This window comes from Pyrus communis, chromosome 8, assembly GCF_041283825.1.
Source record: "Pyrus communis isolate YQ-2024b chromosome 8, ASM4128382v1, whole genome shotgun sequence".
In the NCBI taxonomy this organism is placed as follows: domain Eukaryota; kingdom Viridiplantae; phylum Streptophyta; class Magnoliopsida; order Rosales; family Rosaceae; genus Pyrus; species Pyrus communis.
In genome coordinates, this window is record NC_142572.1 from 20,338,978 (window position 1) to 20,358,804 (window position 19,827).

The following is a 19,827-nucleotide window of genomic DNA, read 5'->3' on the forward strand; positions in this document are numbered from 1 at the left end:
TCTGCCTCTAATTACCCCCATGTAGCAAGCCAAAAACTCATCAATCAGTAATTTTCCTATCGATGCTACGATTGATCTTAACACAACCCTATTCGTATTAGGTCAACAACCTAAAATTGCATGATGTCACTTTCAAAAAGTTCATTGTACATGAGAATCCACTTAAGGTTGGAACATACTGAATGACCAAAACAAGTGTTGGCGTCCATATTTAGTCAATAGTCGCTCTATTAAATAGTCAACTATTTTTGTGTCATTTTGTAAATATAAATTAAGAAGATGTGAAAGCCAAAACAAATCAATGAACACGTTTGCCTACACCACATGAAAGCTATAGGGGATTAAATTGTGTGCAACGCTTGATTATTTTAGACTTTTTCTCTTTTTGTTGGAGCAAAAAGGGGAAAATAAAATCATCATGCGATTTACATTGAAATTGTTGTATTCTATTGAGATTTTGAGAGATTTTAATGTATTTATAGATTCATATATTCAATGGAATTTAATTGATTTGTAAAAATTTCACGTAAAATTTGATTCAAGTCTCTAGAAATCTGAGGAGAGATATGAGATTTGCGAATACTTAAAATACGGTACGAAATCTCTTCAATTCCTCAACTTTTTTAACTTGAATATTATAAATTTTTTAAATCCCAATTGAATAAACTCAGATTTTTAAGAATTTAATAAACTATTTACTGAATACTCTTTAAATTTCAGATAATCACTTTAAATTTTGATTGAAAACTCTAAATTTATTAAAAGAATTAAATTATCAGCAGCCCATGTGATTTATATGCCATTTGACTCAAGTGGACCGTCCAGAAGCACCGGCCTTTTGGGTTTCTCGTTCACCGACCAACTTTTGTTGGTACTGCTGAAATTGGGCTCATAGTGACCAAAGTTGTAGGATCAAGTTGGGCCGGAAGACAATTATCAAAGGCCGGTAGGCCCATCAGGGAAAGAAAGCCCAAACCCGTAATGCCCGAACCAACCCAAGATAGAATAGCTTCATCTTCCTCTACAAATTGCACGTATCAAGTAAATACTAATATCTTTAGTTCTAGTGTTTTTTTTTGGTCAACTGAGGTTCATCGAAACCCAGACATGTTGAACTCGGGATGTAACGTAACCAACAAGTTACAAGGACACCGGTTGAACTTGAGAAGTTGTTCATCTATTACCAACAAGTTAAAGTAGACGTTCTCCTTTCTGCACTCAAGTTTGAATCTCTATTCCCGTACTTTATATTTGATTAAAGTAGCATATACGTTGACACTTTAAACAAAATCAAACATCTCTCATGTTGGAAAGAGAATAAAAAGGAGTAAAAGAGCAAAAGGCTTGTGAAATTCTATGGAGGCATCATTAAAGCATATATATGTTTGACAAAAATCATGTTTAACGGATAGGCAGCAGACAAGTCTATTCTATGCACCTCAAATTGGTCATGACATCACATAATGCACTTTGACATGTCAAGAGGGAACAAATTGTGTAGAAAATGGAATTGACATCCTCTCTCGATTTATGTGTCCGGAACTGACAGACGCGAAAATTCGGACCACTCAAATTAAATCATGTGGCCCTCATTAGCTCATCTTATTAGTTCACTTCACACAAAACCAAGCATTTGAACGGCTCAGGGCTCCTTATCTCTCTTTTTCTTAAACGGTCCGAATTTCCTAATCTATCAATTCCGAACATAGACATCCGACGAGGATCTCAACTCCATAAAATGGAGCATAAATGAATATTTTATGGAGCAAGAGGGAACAAATTGTGTAGAAAATGGAATTGACATCCTCTCTCGATCTGTGTGTCCGGAACTGACAGACACAGAAATTCGGACCACTCAAATTAAATCATGTGGCCCTCATTAGCTCATCTTATTGGTTCACTTCACACAAAACCAAGCATTTGAACGGCTCAGGTATCCCTCTCTCTCTTTTTCTTAAACGGTCCGAATTTCCTAATCTGTCAATTCTAAACATAGACATCCGACGAGGATCTCAACTCCATAAAATGGAGCATAAATGAATATTTTTAATTTAATAGTGGTCCAATTCTTTCTTACATGAGCAATGATTTTATGGGGGCAAAGGCATTACCTTTTTCTGCAAGGGATTTAGAATTTTTCTTATCACAAAAAGTGGAAGCAGGTGCAGGTCAAGAAGTGCTTATTGCTTATTGCTTATTCCTTTTTGCAGTATATGCTCTCATCTAATCACACTACTTCTCATCCATCCCCATTCCCATATGCTCAAATCCACTAACAAATTTCAAAAGCTTTATTATATCAGAGAATATGTGCAAAGTTGCAAACCCTAACCACTGAGAAAGTGAGAGTTCAACTCTCACAATCATGGCTGTTTTTTTAGCTCATGTGGCAGGGTTTGAGAATTGCTTGATTTTATTTGTCTTAAAGTAAAAGCTTTTCTGGTACATGGAGAGATTAGTTCATAGGGCATATGTTAAGAGGATATTTCATGTCCGAGGAATTTGTTATGAAGGTTTTACAACGTTGTTAATCATTTTACTTTCAGTGTGTAGATTTTTTTTTCGTGTTAGGCCTTTTAGTTTGAGTGAGTGTGACACTTGTATATAGAAATCACACAACCTGAGTGTGATATCTATAACACTACTACTATACTAGTGTAAGTTCAATATATTGGTATCACGTTGAGTTTTTTGGCATACTAAAAGAGTTCAATTCTTATATGAGTTCAATGTATTGATATCACTATTTTTTTTTTCAGCCTACTGTGGAAGGCCTTACACAATTGACAGGAAAATTATTACCTTAATGGGATGGACTTGTTCTTAAAGACCTAAAGGAAATACATGAGGAAAATGAGGGATATAAGAGTTGATGAGAGATGATGAGACCTGAGAAAGATGTTGAAGAATGTATAAGAAAAGGAATATAAAATTGAAAACTAAATTTAAAACTATTTTAAGTTGCTTTCACTTTCTACAGTTTGATTTCGTTCATGTATATATTTTTTTAATTTCTTCCCCTCTTTGACCTTTTTTCATCTCTGCATTCTTTCATAAATTTTATATATGTGTGTGTGTATATATATATCTCCAAAAAAAAAAAAAAAAAAAAAAAAAAAAAAAAACTAAAAACGTAAATGGACCAAGATTTCATAGAGTATATCATACCCTCGATAATTGTCGTATATCTACAAAATTTAAACTTGGGACCTCCTTAACTAGAGATTGAATCCATTTAACCAAATTACCATAGGACTTAGATTAATGCAGGTGACGAATTATAAGTTTCTAAATCAGAATTTAGGGATTGAAATCTATCCTCAACAAGCATGCGAGGCTCTGAGGGATTAGACTGATAAGAGATCACACCAGCCTTCCTAGTGTAACACATTACCTAATTAGTGGATTGAGAGATCAACTTTGTACTTAGGCATGCTAATTGAGATGGCTTGCCTTATTTCAAAATAAATTTGGTAAGAAAGCCTTAATCTCAAATTTTCAACATGAAGTTTGTGACTAAGTACCTTCATGATAATTTACAAGTTTGAGATTAATTAGATTTTATACTTCTAGTTCATTATGCACTTTAACTAAGAATGCTATACAGTGCAACTCGGCTAAATTAGATCTTTCCCAAAGAAGATGTCAAAATGTACAAATCAGCACTAACAGTAAAAAAAAGACAACAACAATGCTTTTCAACTGAAAAGCCAAATCTAATGTGGCATGACATGAATCAACAACCCTTACCCTTGTTGCCAAAATTAACAGCAGCTTCAATTTTTTTTTTAAATTGATTATTAAATACATTTTATTAATCTTATTATTATTTTTGTTTTAAAACATTTATTATAATAGTTTAATGTAATAAAATAATAGTTTAATTTGACATATCAGGTGAAAAACAAAATTTTGAAAGATGTCAAAGTGCCACATAGGATGTCAAATTTAAATTTTCTATTTATAATTTGACATATCATTTGGAGATACTCTTATTTTAAAATTTGACATCTCTTTTGAAGATATCAAATTTTGTAAATTATTAGTTTCTGCGGTTTTAAAAAGTTTAGGAGAAGATTAGTTACTCTCACCACCAGTGTCAGCGCATACCAGCCCACAACCTCGAGCCAAAAGAACTTACGTGTGGTACTTAACTGTCAACTGTCACCAATATGGATTTACGTATGACTTTACTGATCGTGCACTAATGAGAACTACTGGCGGGGGGATTTGAACTTTTGTGGAGCGACACATAAAGCAGGGACCTTACCAACTAAGCCAATCCTTGTTGGCTAAATTATTAGTTTCTATAGAAGAATAACCAAGGACAAATCACTTTGGATGATCCAAGTTCCACACAATTATGCTTCCCCAATGATCAAAGTGGCAACAAGTTTGGTAAGCAATGACATAATTGTGTTTAGGCTTAAGGAAAAATGAAAAGAAAGTTTACTCTGTTCAAATTGATGTATAAGCATACGGTTCAATGTTCATGGCAACTCTCCCCCCTTATAATTTAGCAACCAATAGTAAATTGAGAGAGCAACCGGTGGCAATTGAAGGGTACCAAATTAATCCTTGATTTCCATCTTTGCTGGATTAAGAAGCTTTAACTTTTAGACATGAAGGAATAAGTGTGATATTGACAATCTAACGTTGCTCATATCTCCATCCCACACACATGACTTACTACACTCTTGTCTATTTTCAACCCCATATCCAAAGTATTAATCTTAGAGTTAGTTTAGAAGTGTTTTTAAGATAATTGAAAATGCTTTTAGAGAAATATTTTTGGGTTCCAAAAGTACTTGAGGTGCTTCCTGCAATAAGCGTCAGTTATATGCTTCTTGCATGAAACACTTTAAATACTTTTCCAAGATTCACTTGCATTTTTGCTAAAGATTGATATTAAAAACATTTTCGCCAAAAAAGCTTCCTCATGAGCCCTTAGTTTTTTTTAATTTTTCTTATTTACACTAATAACATGTATACTTACTTGAAACGCATTTCGGATTTATTATCAATTTATGATTATTATTATTTTTGCGGTGATTAACCTGTAGGTATTAAAAGTAGAGAATTGTTATTAGCACTCCAAAAATCTCATTTGACACTCTAAATGTGACATCCCACATCGCCCAGGGGAGTGATCCTTATATGTATATTCCCATCCCTACCTAGCACGAGGCCTTTTGGGAGTTCACTGGCTTCGGGTTCCATGGGAACTCCGAAGTTAAGCGAGTAGCGCGCGATAGCATTCCCAGGATAGGTGACCCATCAAGAAGTCCTCGTGTGAGTTCCCAGAAACAAAACCGTGAGGGCGTGGTCGGGGCCCAAAGCGGACAATATCGTGCTACGGTGATGGAGTGGGTCCGGGAAGTGATCCGGCCCGGGCCGAGATGTGACAATTTGGTATCAAAGCCTAAACCTGGTCGTGGTGTGCCGACGAGGACGTCGGACCCCTAAGGGGGATGGATTGTGACATCCCACATCGTCCAGGGGAATGATCCTTATATGTATATTGCCATCCCTACCTAGCACGAGGCCTTTTGGGAGCTCACTGGCTTAGGGTTCCATGGGAATTCCGAAGTTAAGCGAGTAGCGCACAAGAGCATTCCCAACGGGAAGTTCTCGTGTGAGTTCCCAGAAACAAAACCGTGAGGGTGTGCTGGGGGTTTCACTCCTTATATGTATATTCTCATCCTTACCTAACACGAGGCCTTTTAGGAGCTCATTAGCTTCGGGTTCCATGGGAACTCCGAAGTTAAGCGAGTAATGCACGAGAGCATTCCCAGGATGGGTGACCTATCAAGAAGTTCTCGTGTGAGTTCCCAAAAATAAAACCGTGAGGGTGTGCTGGGGGCCCAAAGTGCACAATATCGTGCTACGGTGGAGTCGAGCCCGGGAAGTGGTCCCGTCCAGGCCAGGATGTGACAATTTGGTATCAGAGCCTAACCCTGGTCGTGGTGTGCCAATGAGGACGTCGGGCCCCTAAGGGGGGTGGATTGTGACATCCCACATCGCCCAGGGGAGTGATCCTTATATGTATATTCCATCCCTACCTAGCACGAGGCCTTTTGGGAACTCACTGGCTTCGGGTTCCATGGGAACTCCGAAGTTAAGCGAGTAGCGCGCGAGAGCATTCCCAGGATGGGTGACCCATTGGGAAGTTCTCATGTGAGTTCCCAGAAACAAAACCGTGAGGGTGTGCTGGGGGCCCAAAGCGGACAATATCGTGCTACGGTGGAGTCGGGCCTGAGAAGTGGTCCCGCCCAGGCGGGGATGTGACACCAAATTTTCTATAATTAGAAAGAAAAATACACTTGTGAGGAGTGTAAAATGAGATTTTTGGAGTGCTAATAATAATTCCCTAAAAGTATTCTAATTTTTAACTTTCTTTGTATGTATTGACAAATGCACAATAAAAAAAATTATGTCACAATTCCGTAATCTAATATTTGAAAAATCATGAAGTAAATTGATTAGGAGATCCAGTAGTCGATGTCCTTGCATGTTCTTCACTTCACCAATTAACATAATTCCTCTCATTTCAAGTTTCAAATAAGTAATATGTTACGCATACATCTTCCATTAACTAGTTCCAATGCAGCTTAGTTATATTAGCATAAGAAAATGTAGTTCCAATTTTTAATCAGGTAATGCTAAGGAAAATATTTATTTAAATTACATATTTTGTAAATTATATTACATGGTTGTTGATTATTGGATTATCACTTAAATGTTGGTTAATATGTTTATTTTTTATTGGTGACACATCAAATGATTTGCAAATTTGGTCTGTTTACGCTTAAAACTGGTGAGGCTAACACAGGTTGAATGGGTCAAGTGTTTGTCCTTGATGGACATGGGCTTTGCAAACAAATGATAATAGACACACAATTTAAGTGGTTTACACCTCAAAACTGACCACGTCTACTGAGTTTCTGATATAAATTGAGAACAAGGTTACAAGTAGCAGTCGGCTAGAATAGTACAATTTATCTCTCAAATCGTCCAACCCCTTGTAAAGGGTTATTGTCTTCCTTATATAGGCCATTTTTTGAGTCTTCAATCCTTTTACTCGAACCTATCACTTCCTTTGCATTTAATGCGCCGAAATGCACAAATTAGACCTACTAACTGTCTCTTATCTCTTTGGCCGACACGTGGCAACGAGGCAACTTTTGTGGAAGTACACTTGTGTTCTTTCTTGGGATGATGCTAATGAGCTCCTTGCTCGGTATCATGGGATTGGTGGGAGTTCGTACCTGAGCACCCTACTTGTTAGCCTTTATGTCCCTTCGTAAGCCTCTGTTACCTCGTATAGCCGCCACGTGGTTTAGAGTTGACGGCTGAGTAGGCCTGCCCTTTTTGCTCCTGGGACCCCATTTCTAAAAGTTGTCAGAAGCCACCTGACCACCTAGTGCTCGAAAAAAACTTTACGGAGAAGTGTTCAGCTTGATTGCTAACAAGACACTAAGAGGCAATGGGTTCCTTGAAGTGCTTGGCTTCACATTTTCATGTTCATTGGGCCTTGACTTTCCTTTGGATTTGTGTTCCTTTAGGCATGTTGAGGTCAAAAGGACCATATGTTAATATGGTCTAAAAAGTTGATCTACCTCGCATTATTGTTGCTAATTATATGAGGATTTATAGAAAGTTAGACAGGCTTATTATGGATTCATTGACAATTGAGCAAAAGAAACGACCTAATTTCATGAGAAAAGAAAGTGGACAATGATTCATTGACCACTTGGTTTATGACTTGTGAGAGAGAATCTAATCATCAACAAGAAGGTTCTCTTAGAAAAATGCATGTGAAAGGAAACAGAAACTGTCTGAAACCCAATCAAAATGGCAAAAACGTACAAGCATGAAAGATTATGTGAGATAGAGAAATAGGTAGCAGACAAGAATGTGAAAACTCCCAATCATTTTAGACCTTGACAAAATTCAATATCAATATCACTACTACATGTTCTAGTCTAATACCGCGTCTAATTTGACAAAAACCTCCGGAAAGTTGTAGGTTAAACGTGTAAATTGTAGTTGATATAAACTTAGATAAGTTGGTTAAAGCAATGTTTTTTACTTTAAACTTAAGTTTGAATTTTTTTTGTCAATATTTTAAATGAATTTAATGTAGAATATCGTGTGTGTGTATAGATCAGTTATACTTATAGTTTAATATGATTGTGTTAAAAACTATCACGAAATTCTGTTTTGCTCTACGATTTAAGTAATAATTATGTGTCTTTCTTGAGCAATTTTTTTTCAACTCAACTTTCATTTACTTGTACTATTTTATTGGTCAATTTACTTCTACTTTTCATAAAACGAGATTCTAGCAAAATTAAAGCAACCAGAAACAATGATTGAGTGGTGTTGGTCTTAATCGCGGTCCACAAGTACACCAAAAGAGGCGTGTTCATGTGAACTGAAGAAATCATGCATTGGTCGGTTTCGTACCCTAAACCTACCAAACTAGCCCCCGGCGGGAAATGATCACCACCGTTGAGTATCCCGTTCCCAGGCATCGGACGGCCATGATTACTAAAGCTCGAAGTTTTGCTTCGTTAAGTGGCAATGATTAGGGTTGGATTTCGTTTTTATAAACTATTATAAAAATAAAATTCGTTTTTATAAACTATTATAAAAATAAAATGGGTCTGCATCATTACAATTTTTTTTACGGATTATGTGATTGATCAGTTTATAATATTTACCAAGTAGCATATTTTGTTGCACCAATCTTGTAGTAGACTAGTAACGAGTGAAAAAATAAAGTAGAATCAAAGAACAAAAATTAACATGCGTGTGAAAAAAATGACTAATATAAATGATTTCCTAATAATAACTGATGACTTAGTAAATAAAATCGATATATAATTTGTCATAATTTCAGTTGACAGTCACAGCTCGTCTATATATCAAACAAAAAATAATTAAAAGCCAAAAACTTCATTCAACCTCGCATGCACGACGAACAGAAAAGTCTCACACACATATATGATAATATTTGGTATTACAAATTCCAAAAAAATTAAGTGAAGGAAGAAAATACATATATATTTTGGTCAACAGAAATTTGATATGTAAGCTTAATTGCTTAATATTTAGGGGGACTGTAGAGACTTGTGATCATTATTACTGGGTGAACTCAGCGGAAACAGGGGTAGCAACTCGGGCGGGCCGGCCCCTCTGGGAGTACTGAGCGGCGAAGGGTGCAAATAAAACCCCTTCTCCGCAATTGCCTTCTCCTCCTCGGCCACCGCTGCTGGAGACGACGGCGACTCGGAACCAGAACTCGGGAATGAAAACGACTCGAACCCGAGTGGGGTGACGGGACTCGGAATCGGCTGAGAGCCATGTAGGGTTGCGAGACTGAGCTTAATCTCGAGTTTGCTCATGGTGTGTCTTCGCTCTTGCAGCTTGAACGGTGACCGGCGAGGGCCGGTGGGGTCACCGGGACTTGTGGGTGCTTTAGGGTAGTGCCTTGCTGGGTGTGTGATGGGGAGCTTTTCCGAGTCGCCGGATAAGCCTGTCAGCTTCTGGACGAGGTCTCTGAAGTTGTTTGTGTCTGCCTGAACAAAGGTCGTGGGTGGCGATGTTGGCGAGCAGAGGTTGCTGTTGCTTTGTTGTGAGTGATGATGTCTTTCCATTTTTAGAGAGAGAGAGAGAGAGAGAGAGAGATTAGTAAAGAGAAGTAATGTAATTCATGGGTTTTGCTTTGTTGGGAGTTTGGGAGAGAGGGGAGGAGCGTGTGATATGGATGGAGAGAGTAGAGTTTAAAAGAGGAGGATCTTTATAATGGTGACTTTGGGTTTGGGGTGTAGGGGACTTTTCATACTACTATTGGCCTATTGGGTGAATGTCGTTAATTATGGGGATAGTTTAACCATTTCGTACATATTATTTTATATTATAATTTTCGCACTCTTTTCTCATTAACCATTCAATTCAAATACGAAAAATCAGCAAGCGGCCTTTTACTACAGTTGGGAAATGAGTTGAGCTCTTGTATGATAATGTGGGTTCGAACTTCGTCGGTGATTAATCTAACATCAAATTTAACAAAATCTATCATTTGACAAAAAAAAAAAAAAAAAAAAAAAAACGAAAAATCGAAAAAAGATGTGCAAAAGTGACTTCCTTAAAAAAAATTGTGAAAACCCTAGACGTTGTTATTTGTACTATCTTTTTACGTCTCACATTTGTTAGAATGATAATGCATCGGATCGGATCATCATTTGAAGGAAAAACTTGTATGCAACGTGTTCTAAACCCTCTAATTCTTACCTCAAGCATAATCTACTGTGTGAGACCAAGGAGCTAGGAACGAAAGAAAGGATAATGTTAGGAAGATCAAAATTTTAAATCAAATTTGCAAATAAAATGATGTGTCACCAATAGAAAATGCACATTAATCAATACTTAAGTAATAATCCAATCATCAACATCTACATCATTTGGTTTACAAAAATTTAGTTTAAAAATTTGATCTCCCTAGTACTATCCGAAAGAAAAAGTAAATTAACTTGCAGCTTGTTGCAATATTGACACAGGATTCATTGGCTGAGTCATGGTGTGGTGAAACTTTAGGTTACTAAATTATGGGTTTTGCCTGGATTGCCTTTATGTTCACACCGCTGGTTTGGAATATTCAATCAAACACGCATACACACAAAAGAAGGGAAATAAATAAAGGGGAGGTTGGAGCCAAGGAGGAAAGCAGACACAGTAGGTTAGACTTATCTCTTGCTATGACAATGAAACTACATTGATGTCAAAGTCTTGAAAATTGCTTACCACCATTTGCATCCTAAATATCAATTAGCCTTACAAAGGATGTGGTCTTTGTAATTTCAGTAGGTGGGACGACTTGCTTTACACAACTTTTGACGCATATTTATGTTGAGTTCACTTTGTAATATATTTTAATGATTCGAATCGTCTATTTTTTAAAACATCATTCATGCATCATCCTTGTAAAATTAGACAAATCCAAAACCATAAAAACATTTATTTCTAGTGAAGAAATAGATGAATACGGTTCTACAAAGAAACCATCAACACTTACTAATCCAACAATTATATGGTTTATGGTTTTAGATTGGGTAGACATAATTTTTGAGAGAATACCTAAAAGATAGACCATTCGGATAGTTGAAATACATTACGAAATGGCTCCAACAAAAGACATGCATTAAAAATTGTGTAGACAAATGGTGTCACATATCCATCCATATATATATACATAGCATTTAAGGACTTTGGCATATCCTCTTACACAGGATGCACATTATAAGCATTTTCTTGGTACTTCTCCATCTTAATCTTCAATGTCAATGACATCACAAATAGAGATAGATACCAATATGTGTCGTCTAAAGTTTTAAATTAGGCCAACGACGCAATTCGTAAGGTTGGATTCCAAATTATATTGATAATTTTGTTTGATTAGACAAGGGAACGCGAATCATATTCTTTCTCAATGTACGCATGAAATGGTTCCCAAAAAAACGGCACAGAAAATAAGTAAAACATATTATTGTGTTTGCCGATACACACATAATTAATTTGTTTTTGTTTATTGGCTAGTATTAGGCAACAACTTTGAATCCACAAGAAAAAAAAAGTGGAAAAATATAATCCAGGTTCAAATATTTATTCAAGAAAACCCTCATTCCTTTCATACAAGTGTTATTGATCATTTCATACGAATGATATTCAACGCAATAGCAAATGCTCTTAATCACTTTGTAATTAGATATTTAGTATAATTACTATCAGAAAGAAGAAGATTGAGATTAATAAAGAAACCATAGATATAACAATTGAAAAGAGAACATGTTAATGAGTTAAGATTATAACAGTTTCATAGTACAATTATCTCCGATCTAGGCAATAAAAACACATTAATTAATATATCGATAATATTTGATATTAAAAAAAATTAATTGCAGCATGATTTGAAAAAAGAAAAACAATATATATGAGACTGACTACGATACATGTATTTATTGATATATATATATATATATTGTGAAATAATCTATGTACTAAGTAAATACATGTGCAAATCAAGTTCGAAAACGTAAATTTGATTACGACCCATTCTAAATACGGGTTCAAAGTCCACAGACCAATTCAAGAAAGTGGGCTGTACACCTTGTTTCATAAAACAAAGGAGGGAAAATTTTGGTTAGTTTTGGTCCACAATAAAACGGTTAAAAACACCGCCACGTAAACAAAAGCAAGATCAAAATTCTCTCTCTCTCTCTCTCTCTCTCTCTCTAGATTCCCGAACTTGAAGAAGAAGACGAGTAAAATGGCGAGCTCTGTGTCCTGCAGGCCGTCGATTGTGGCCAGACCGATTCCAAACGACGGTTTTCTATCGTCGTCGGGAACTCTAAATCGTGCCGGGGCTGTTGTACCTTACGGTACAAGCACGAGGGCCCTCCGAAGGGTTTGCGGCGTGCGCGCTTCAGCTGTGGATTCGTATGAAGGTTCATCTAATTTCGCTAATCGCATGGAAAAAGCATGGTTAATCTCTAAGGTAATTCTTATTAACTGAGTTAATCTCTATGGTAATTTGAATCTGATTGATTGTCTTTGGTTTTATTCAGAATATGAAATTTTATGAATTTGGATTGAAATTCAGCAACTAAGGTCTCACCCAAAACCCTAATGGAGTGAAAATTTTGGATTGACCTTGATGAAATGTAGGTTATGCACTCTTTCCTTTGTTTTATAGCTTAATTCTCGTTTGATTTACTCAATCCAACCACCAGGAAAAAAGAGAAAAAAAAAGCGTGTGCGGATATCATTTAAGTTGAATTTTAGCTGTTTTTGGTGCAATGGAAGGATAATATATGGATAAAATTTGGTTTAGTTTACAAGAAGGTACTGTCGCAAATTATAATCGAAATACACGTTGCCTGCATGGGACTGTATGGAAAGATGGATGTTTATTTATCCGGTAGGCCTAATTGGATTATTAGTTCTCGTGGTCATAAAATAATCAAAAGATACCAAAATTAAAAGTTCTGTCAGCTTTTTGTTAATTGTTATCACGTGAGACTAACTTTATCTTTTTAGCCTTACGTGTGAGGCTCATGTGCTAAAAATTAACAGGGAATTAGTGAAACTTTCAATTTTCAGCTTAAATCCTAGCATACATCACCACATGTTTAAATCCTAACTGGCTATCTTCGACTATCTATTTTCAACTTAAATCCTAGGAAACTTCACCGCAGGTTTAAATCCTAATTGACTATCTTCTGATTACCTTATCATCATAAGTGACAGGACTACTAATCGAATTAGGCCTTATCTGGTATCATGTGGTTAGTGAATGTTGAAGATTGCATTGTGAAGGGTTGATGCGCGCAGATTATTTATCGACATCCTTGGACCATTCAAAGTCACCCACACAAACACAAATCCATTGATTGTTGTCTAAATCTTCGATGTTTTCGCTACTTGCAGCAACCAAGGCCTACTGCTTGTTCTTCTTGCAACTCAAATGGTCATGTCGAATGTAAATGGTGTGCCGGAACAGGCTTCTTTATTCTCGGCGATAACATGCTCTGCCAAGTCTCTTCAAAAAGTACAAGTTGTGTTATTTGTACCGGAAAGGTAAGTCAAATCTTCACGGAGCCTGTTCGTGATTCTTGCTGTCGTCTTCAATTCCGATCTGCATTTGCATTTTCTGCTATAAATAGTGTATAACAAAAACCCGGTATCTCGTGTCTCTCCAGGGATCAATGCGATGTTCCGACTGCAAGGGAACAGGCTTTCGTGCCAAGTGGTTAGGACAGCCTCCTGTTTCCAAGTAGCAGCTTTGCTTGAAAGAGATCCCTGCTCTTGGAAAGCTTCAATCGTCAAAGCCGCTATACAAATTGTAGGAACATCTTATTCATGTTGTAACAATTCTTCTTCATTCAAGTTATGAAAGTTACATATTCTTTTAAAAATCACCCTTTACCAGTTTACCTTATTCATCTTAGTTTCCGGAATGTAAAACTGTCATTGCCTCCATCAGTTGCACGAAGTTTTGCATGTCCTCATCGATTCTGTGTATAATACTGACTACCTATGCAACATCAGGTATTAACGCAAAATCTTCTCATGTACAAGAGAACACATCCGGAACAGATTGATTTCGAGATGGTATTTTTGAAAGAAATGAAAACAAGTTCTTTTCTATACTTCCAATAAAATGTATGTTCAAAGCAAATGTAATCAGAATAGACATGAACAAATAACCTCACTGAAGAAGAGCAGTTACCTTAGACTATAGCCGAAAAGAGTAACTGGTTGATATCCTCCGAATCAGAATCCCGGTTCTCATCCCCTGCACCAACAACGCTTTATCAAGATACGTTCTAAAACTCTATACAACTCTATGTCAATGAAAGGCATTCATTTCTCAAGATTTTGCATCTCTCCAAAAACAATGTTTCACTGCAAGAGCAAGGCAACTACCAACATTGACAAATCCATAGTTAATGAAAAAGTTGAACACGCTGTGGAGAATTCCTTCTGTTCCTTATTCTACAGAAACAAATAGGACCAATTTTGATACCCCGTCCCTAATTACTGACTGAGTACTGATATTTACACCCAGCGGCATCATCAATTTCCTCCCAACAGTAATTACAGCGTTCACGGTAAGAAGTTACCTGTTTTTGATCTGACTTGAACCGTCCACTCATCAATGACCTGCATAAGAGATCAATCTGGTCATAAATTTATGTTTAAGTATGAGACCAAAAAATGTAAGAAAGGTGAAGTGACTGGATCCTGAATGTAGCAAGGCATAGTTCTGCTACAAAGCTACCCGCAGAATATGTTCCCACGGGCATATAATTGGAAACATTGCCGAGCCATAGATTAATCTTGGTTGCTTGCTGGAAATGGTGCAAACACTCGAAACACCATCTGGAAAACTAGACAACCGTTCATGTAGGTATTGCCAACAACAGCAAACAACACAAATACTGTAATCACAGATTACAACAATCCACAATTCTATTTCCATAGCAAAGGGAAAAAACCGTATTCACAGCTTCGATTTCTTGGAAATTAAATACAGCATTCACCAGCATTCCAGCATAGAAATCACGTAAAGTGTAATGACCGATTCACAAAATTTCGATTCACTCTAACTATCAATCTATATGTGCTAGCTCCAATATTTTCATTTATGAAAATGAAATGTACCCAAAAGAAATTAACCTGATTGAAGTTAGCAAAAGCAGAATCATCTGAATCAGCGTCGGCGAAAACTCCCATCGATGCCTCCATCCGCTGCAATTGGTTTCTATTCCCAACCAGAGTAGTCCTAGCCTTATCAATCAAATCCTTCAAAACCCAAAACCCAAAAATCAAAATTAAAAACTAAAGCTTCCCAATTTTATCTGAAAAAAAAATTGAAAATCACCTGTTTGGCCGAAAGAAGCTCGCGGCACTGATCTTCCAAAGTCGACAATTCTTCTTGAATCTTCTTTATCCTCGAAACCAGCTTCATTGGGTTCGCATTATCTGGGTAGATTTGCTGGAACTCCCTCTCGAGCCGGTGCTGAACCACCGTCAGATCGTGGTTCGCCTTCGTCAGCAGCTTCACCAAGCCGTCCGTCGCTTCGTGATGCTCGCTTACGTGTCCCATTTTCTCAGAGCTTCACTTTCTCTCTCCTAGGGTTTTCTGCTCACTGTGTAGCAATGGGAAACCAATTTACCCGCGCCAACCGACTCTGAGCTTTGCTTCGCGGGTTTGAATTTGAAGTTCTCGGAGAAAAGGGCCCAATTTCACCTCATTATGGCCCATTACAAAATAACTGTACATTAGGCCCAATTTTAGGTTTTGTACTGTTTTTTGTATCAAACGATGAACGTTTTTAAGCCACGAAGTATCAAACTCATTACAAACGTATACCACTTTACGGGGTGTTGAATTTGAGGTTAGGGAGAAGGTGGACGACTTTCTCATTGAGGTGGGACCCACATATAAGAGGCTTCTGTAGAGCTTACTTGTATTAAGAGAAATTCTGAAGTTCGGCATTCATACTACGTGTTCGTGCGGACACAATACACAAAAACATCAAATACACCACCCTTAGGAGAAATTTTATACTGTATAGCAAATATGGTCTGATACATCAAGTGTCATAATACAATTAGTTGAGAATTTTTTTTTTTAAATTTCTAACCATTTGCACTATTACAATTGGTGTACTGGGCGGTATGTTCCGCACACCGAAAAATCTCTCCGTCCCAACTTTGACCTTGTTTTCCTCTCGTCAACCCCAATCTGGTTTCCCTACTCAAGAACTTCTCTCGTGTCTCTTGTGAGTTGTCGAATGCGTCAGCCCTGTGTCGTAGTAAGGAGACCGAGTCCGAGATAGTTGGGCTCAATGGGCCCAAGGGGTGCAAAAATACTCTACTTGGGCTTAATTCCAAATATATGTACTGTTGGCCCATTGGAAGAGCCCGAGCTCCTTTTCAGTTTTTATACCGACACGGGTTTCACCGTTGGAGAAAGAGTAAGCGCGTGCGGAACAACACAGCCATGGCAGACGAGGAAGAGAGGGTTCTGGAGAACCTACTGGAGCTTCAATTGCAAGAGCAGAGAGAATCTCTCTCTACCATTAACGATGCTTTAGCCTCCGAGCCCAAAAATACCGAGCTTCTCGCGGTACATCATCTCTTACTTTACAGTCTAACTTTCTGTTTGGTTACCGAGAAAATCCACGAAAGAAAGTGTTGATAATGCTAGGTTTTACGATTCATTTGGCGGAGTACGATTTTGTGATAAAATCCAGCGCGCTGATGATAAACGTGTAAAGCCTTCAATTTGTACAATATTATTGGCAAATTTGTCTAAATTCCGTTAATAATTGTTACGTTCATTATTTTGTTATTGATATGGATCAGATTGATAGGATTTTGTAGTTGAAATTAGCTTAAATGATATGAATTTAGAAATGTGAATGATCGAGCTCTTAGCTCTGCAAGTTAATGCTGTACTAGGAAGATAAGTTTTTAGGTCATTTAATCGAAATCGAAATCTAGGTTGGTTTTTGAAAACCATATATTGGGGGTTTTGTTTTCGCAGCTTCACGAGGAGATTGTTCAGGCGATTAAAGATGCCGAGGAAGGACTGCTGAACCTGAAACGGGCACGGTTATTACGAGAAGCTGATTTAGTGTTAGATGGTTCTGCTCATGTTGATGAGGGTGTTAAGGTGGAGACTATTGATCTAACAGAAACAGATGTTGAGCCAGAGCCGCTGGAGGACCCGAGTTACCCTGTTGGGTCGAAATGTAGGTTCCGTCACACTGATGGACGTTGGTATAATGGTCAGGTTATCGGATTGGAGGGTTCGGATTCTGCAAAGATTTCTTTCCTCACTCCTACATCCGAGAATATGATGGTGCGTACATTTTGCTGGTCCGCTTTTTATCTTGTGAATTTTTCCTTTTCGTTTCTATAGCGTTTTTCTTAATGATTTGGGAGAGGACATGCTACCGTGAGTGTAAACTTTAATTTTAACCAAAGTAACAAGGTTACAAATATAAAGCCCAACATTTGATTTAAGGTTGAACCTGATGGAGATGGTTTGTCACTTCAAAGTCAATAAGCTAAGGCTATATAAACCACTTAAAAATACTAATGCCGAACCATCAAAATGCAGATTTGCAAGTTCTTTCTCCAACAACGATGTCGATTTGGTACCAACTGCCGCTTATCACATGGTATGTTGTTATCTATTGACAGATAACTTGTCTATGGTCCCACTGATGCCATGTTTGCATTGTTATTAGCCTCTGGAACAATGCGTGGTATGAGATATTGGTGGTCATAGGTTCATAGCCAGGCTATATTTTAGATTGGTAGCCGTACCTAGCGGGGCTTCAGAAGTTAAATTACCCTTTTCCTTTATGCTTCATAGAACTGCTTATGCTTTTTGGAACGAGTTCAGAATCTCCATGCTTACACTTTTCCCATGCATGCAGGAGTTGATGTTCCACTTTCCTCACTGAGAAAGTATATCCCGACAATATGGGAGCAGTCACTGGTCGGGTCTAATATTTGGGCAGTATCAGATAGTAAAACTGGTGTGTGGAGGGAAGCTGAACTTGAATCATGGGACGGTGCACTTGGGGTTGGAAAAGTTGTATTCCGAGATGATGGAAGCTCTGCAGATCTTGGGGAGGATGCTATAACATTGTCCGAGTATGCTCAGATGAGTGGTGAAGAAGAAAGTGATTCAAGCTCTGACCAATCTGATTCTAGTGACTGTGAAGATGAAACCCCGCAGGGTTTAGGATTTCTTGAAAGCACAATCCTCCAGAGGGGTATCCAGACAGAAACTGCCATATTTGCAAAGTGGGAGAACCACACCCGGGGCATAGCGTCCAGGATGATGGCCAACATGGGTTACCTTGAAGGAACTGGTCTAGGTGCATCTGGCCAGGGAATTATAGATCCCATCTCCGTGAAGGTCCTTCCGCCAAAGCAATCTCTTGATCATGCTGTCAAAACCCGTGAAGGCGAAGCGAGTAAAGAGAGCAAAGAGAGCAAAGAGAATCAAGGAAAGAAGCGTAGCAGGGGTGGTAAGAGGAAGCGTGAAAAGAAGTTTGCAGCACTGGCAAGAGCAGCAAAAGAAGAAGAGGAATCAACACCAGATGTCTTTAGTCTTATTAATAGCCAACTTGCAAAGCACGGTGAAGCTTTGAATGGTAAATCAGCGAAGAAGCAGCAGAGCAATGGATCAGGGGAGGGAAAGAAAGTTGATAGGCGGGCTTTGGTTGCTTACGATGATGAAGTGAAGGACTTGAAGGCGCGAGTTGGGAAGCTTGAAGAAATGGCAATTAGAAACAAAAATGAGAAGGTGGTTTATGATGCTGCGATGAGGAAATTGACGGAGACTCGCAAAGCTTTGGCACAGGCAGAGGCCGCTCAAGCGTCTGCGTCGAATGCGGTTGTCAGTAAAGAAAAAGAGAAGAGATGGCTTAAATTTTAGGCTTGGTATTATCATGCGCAGCATTTGTAAGCGTATACAGTATGCTGAACTTTATTTTACTTCGAAAATTTCATAGGTGTAGGATTCGTTTTTACCCCTTGGATTGTTGTACATGCATTGATCTCCTTTCCCCCCAGATTAACAATGTTATTAAAATCTCAATGCTATTAGTTTTGTTTCGTCAAATTAAAAGCGCTTTTGACTATTTTAAAAGCACTTCTCAAAAGAGTCCGGCTTTTTAGAAAATGTTTCTCTATAAAGCACTTATGCAAGTGAGAGCTTTTATCATGGACTTTCAAAAAAGCACATGTTATTTGCTTTCCTCAAATGACATAAGTTTTTAACCTTTCATAACAAATATTACCATAAGCGTTTTGACCATTTGAAAACTCCTTCAGTCATTTCAAAAGTCGTTTATCAGTTCATTCGAAAAGCTTTTCATCAGTGTGTTTCTCCAAAAAAAAGAATATTTCAAAATATTTTTCAAATGAAAATGCTTTTCATCTAAAAGTGCTTTTAATTATTTTACAAACACAATAAAAAAAAAAACTTTTGATTATCTAAAAACACTTTTCACAAGTAGCGTTTTATATGGAAGAGGATTCGGTCCGAATCTCTTCTATCAAAGGCCTAGGATTAAGTGATTCGGACCGTTGAAATTTGATCTAACGGCTACAATTATTATAATTTTAGAAAGATCCCTTATTTATAACCGTTGAATCAAATTTCAACCATCCATATCACTTGATCTGGGTCTTTGATGGAATAGGTCCGGACGGAATTCTCTTCCGTTTTAT

General features: G+C 37.6%; 4 protein-coding genes across 7 annotated transcripts; 2 read left to right on the top strand and 2 right to left on the bottom strand.

The window, feature by feature from the left end:
• Window positions 1-8,945: 8,945 nt before the first annotated feature.
• LOC137716800 (VQ motif-containing protein 11-like) lies at window positions 8,946-9,781 on the bottom strand. The gene has a single exon (XM_068456176.2). The coding sequence runs from the start codon at window positions 9,660-9,662 to the stop codon at window positions 9,117-9,119; it is 546 nt and encodes a 181-aa protein (XP_068312277.1). The 5' UTR covers window positions 9,663-9,781; the 3' UTR covers window positions 8,946-9,116.
• A 2,469-nt stretch (window positions 9,782-12,250) lies between these two features.
• LOC137718541 (uncharacterized) lies at window positions 12,251-14,072 on the top strand. Its single transcript, XM_068458092.2, has 3 exons — window positions 12,251-12,559; window positions 13,492-13,641; window positions 13,764-14,072. Exons 1-3 carry the CDS (start codon window positions 12,332-12,334, stop codon window positions 13,839-13,841), a joined length of 456 nt encoding a protein of 151 aa, XP_068314193.2. The 5' UTR covers window positions 12,251-12,331; the 3' UTR covers window positions 13,842-14,072.
• LOC137718540 (uncharacterized) lies at window positions 13,142-15,774 on the bottom strand. 4 transcript variants are annotated; one of them, XR_015965479.1, is made up of 6 exons: window positions 15,449-15,774; window positions 15,244-15,369; window positions 14,688-14,727; window positions 14,294-14,359; window positions 13,999-14,094; window positions 13,142-13,895 (listed from the first exon to the last, which is right to left on the bottom strand). XR_015965479.1 is itself a non-coding variant. In XM_088698826.1 (5 exons), the coding sequence occupies exons 1-4, from the start codon at window positions 15,671-15,673 to the stop codon at window positions 14,295-14,297; spliced, it is 456 nt and encodes a 151-aa protein (XP_088554952.1). In that variant the 5' UTR covers window positions 15,674-15,774; the 3' UTR covers window positions 13,142-14,098; window position 14,294. The 4 variants fall into 4 exon arrangements, 2 of the variants coding, with proteins under 2 accessions (XP_088554952.1, XP_088554953.1); XR_015965478.1 differs by having other exon boundaries at window positions 13,999-14,098; XM_088698826.1 differs by having other exon boundaries at window positions 13,142-14,098.
• Window positions 15,775-16,502: 728 nt separating this feature from the next.
• LOC137718137 (zinc finger (CCCH-type) family protein / D111/G-patch domain-containing protein) lies at window positions 16,503-19,216 on the top strand. Its single transcript, XM_068457640.2, has 4 exons — window positions 16,503-16,699; window positions 17,120-17,437; window positions 17,699-17,759; window positions 18,021-19,216. Exons 1-4 carry the CDS (start codon window positions 16,574-16,576, stop codon window positions 19,028-19,030), a joined length of 1,515 nt encoding a protein of 504 aa, XP_068313741.2. The 5' UTR covers window positions 16,503-16,573; the 3' UTR covers window positions 19,031-19,216.
• The last annotated feature ends 611 nt before the right edge of the window (window positions 19,217-19,827 follow it).

Coding starts and splice junctions, on each gene's coding strand:
- LOC137716800 (XM_068456176.2), bottom strand. CDS start 9,662: ATGGAAAGACATCATCACTCACAACAAAGCAACAGCAACCTCTGCTCG.
- LOC137718541 (XM_068458092.2), top strand. CDS start 12,332: ATGGCGAGCTCTGTGTCCTGCAGGCCGTCGATTGTGGCCAGACCGATT. Junction 12,560..13,491: donor AAGCATGGTTAATCTCTAAG/GTAATTCTTATT, acceptor CGCTACTTGCAG/CAACCAAGGCCTACTGCTTG. Junction 13,642..13,763: donor GTGTTATTTGTACCGGAAAG/GTAAGTCAAATC, acceptor GTGTCTCTCCAG/GGATCAATGCGATGTTCCGA.
- LOC137718540 (XM_088698826.1), bottom strand. CDS start 15,673: ATGGGACACGTAAGCGAGCATCACGAAGCGACGGACGGCTTGGTGAAG. Junction 14,728..15,243: donor CTTTTGCTAACTTCAATCAG/GTTAATTTCTTT, acceptor TCTCTTATGCAG/GTCATTGATGAGTGGACGGT. Junction 14,360..14,687: donor TCAAGTCAGATCAAAAACAG/GTAACTTCTTAC, acceptor TTGTTGGTGCAG/GGGATGAGAACCGGGATTCT.
- LOC137718137 (XM_068457640.2), top strand. CDS start 16,574: ATGGCAGACGAGGAAGAGAGGGTTCTGGAGAACCTACTGGAGCTTCAA. Junction 17,438..17,698: donor CTACATCCGAGAATATGATG/GTGCGTACATTT, acceptor ATCAAAATGCAG/ATTTGCAAGTTCTTTCTCCA. Junction 17,760..18,020: donor CAACTGCCGCTTATCACATG/GTATGTTGTTAT, acceptor CCATGCATGCAG/GAGTTGATGTTCCACTTTCC.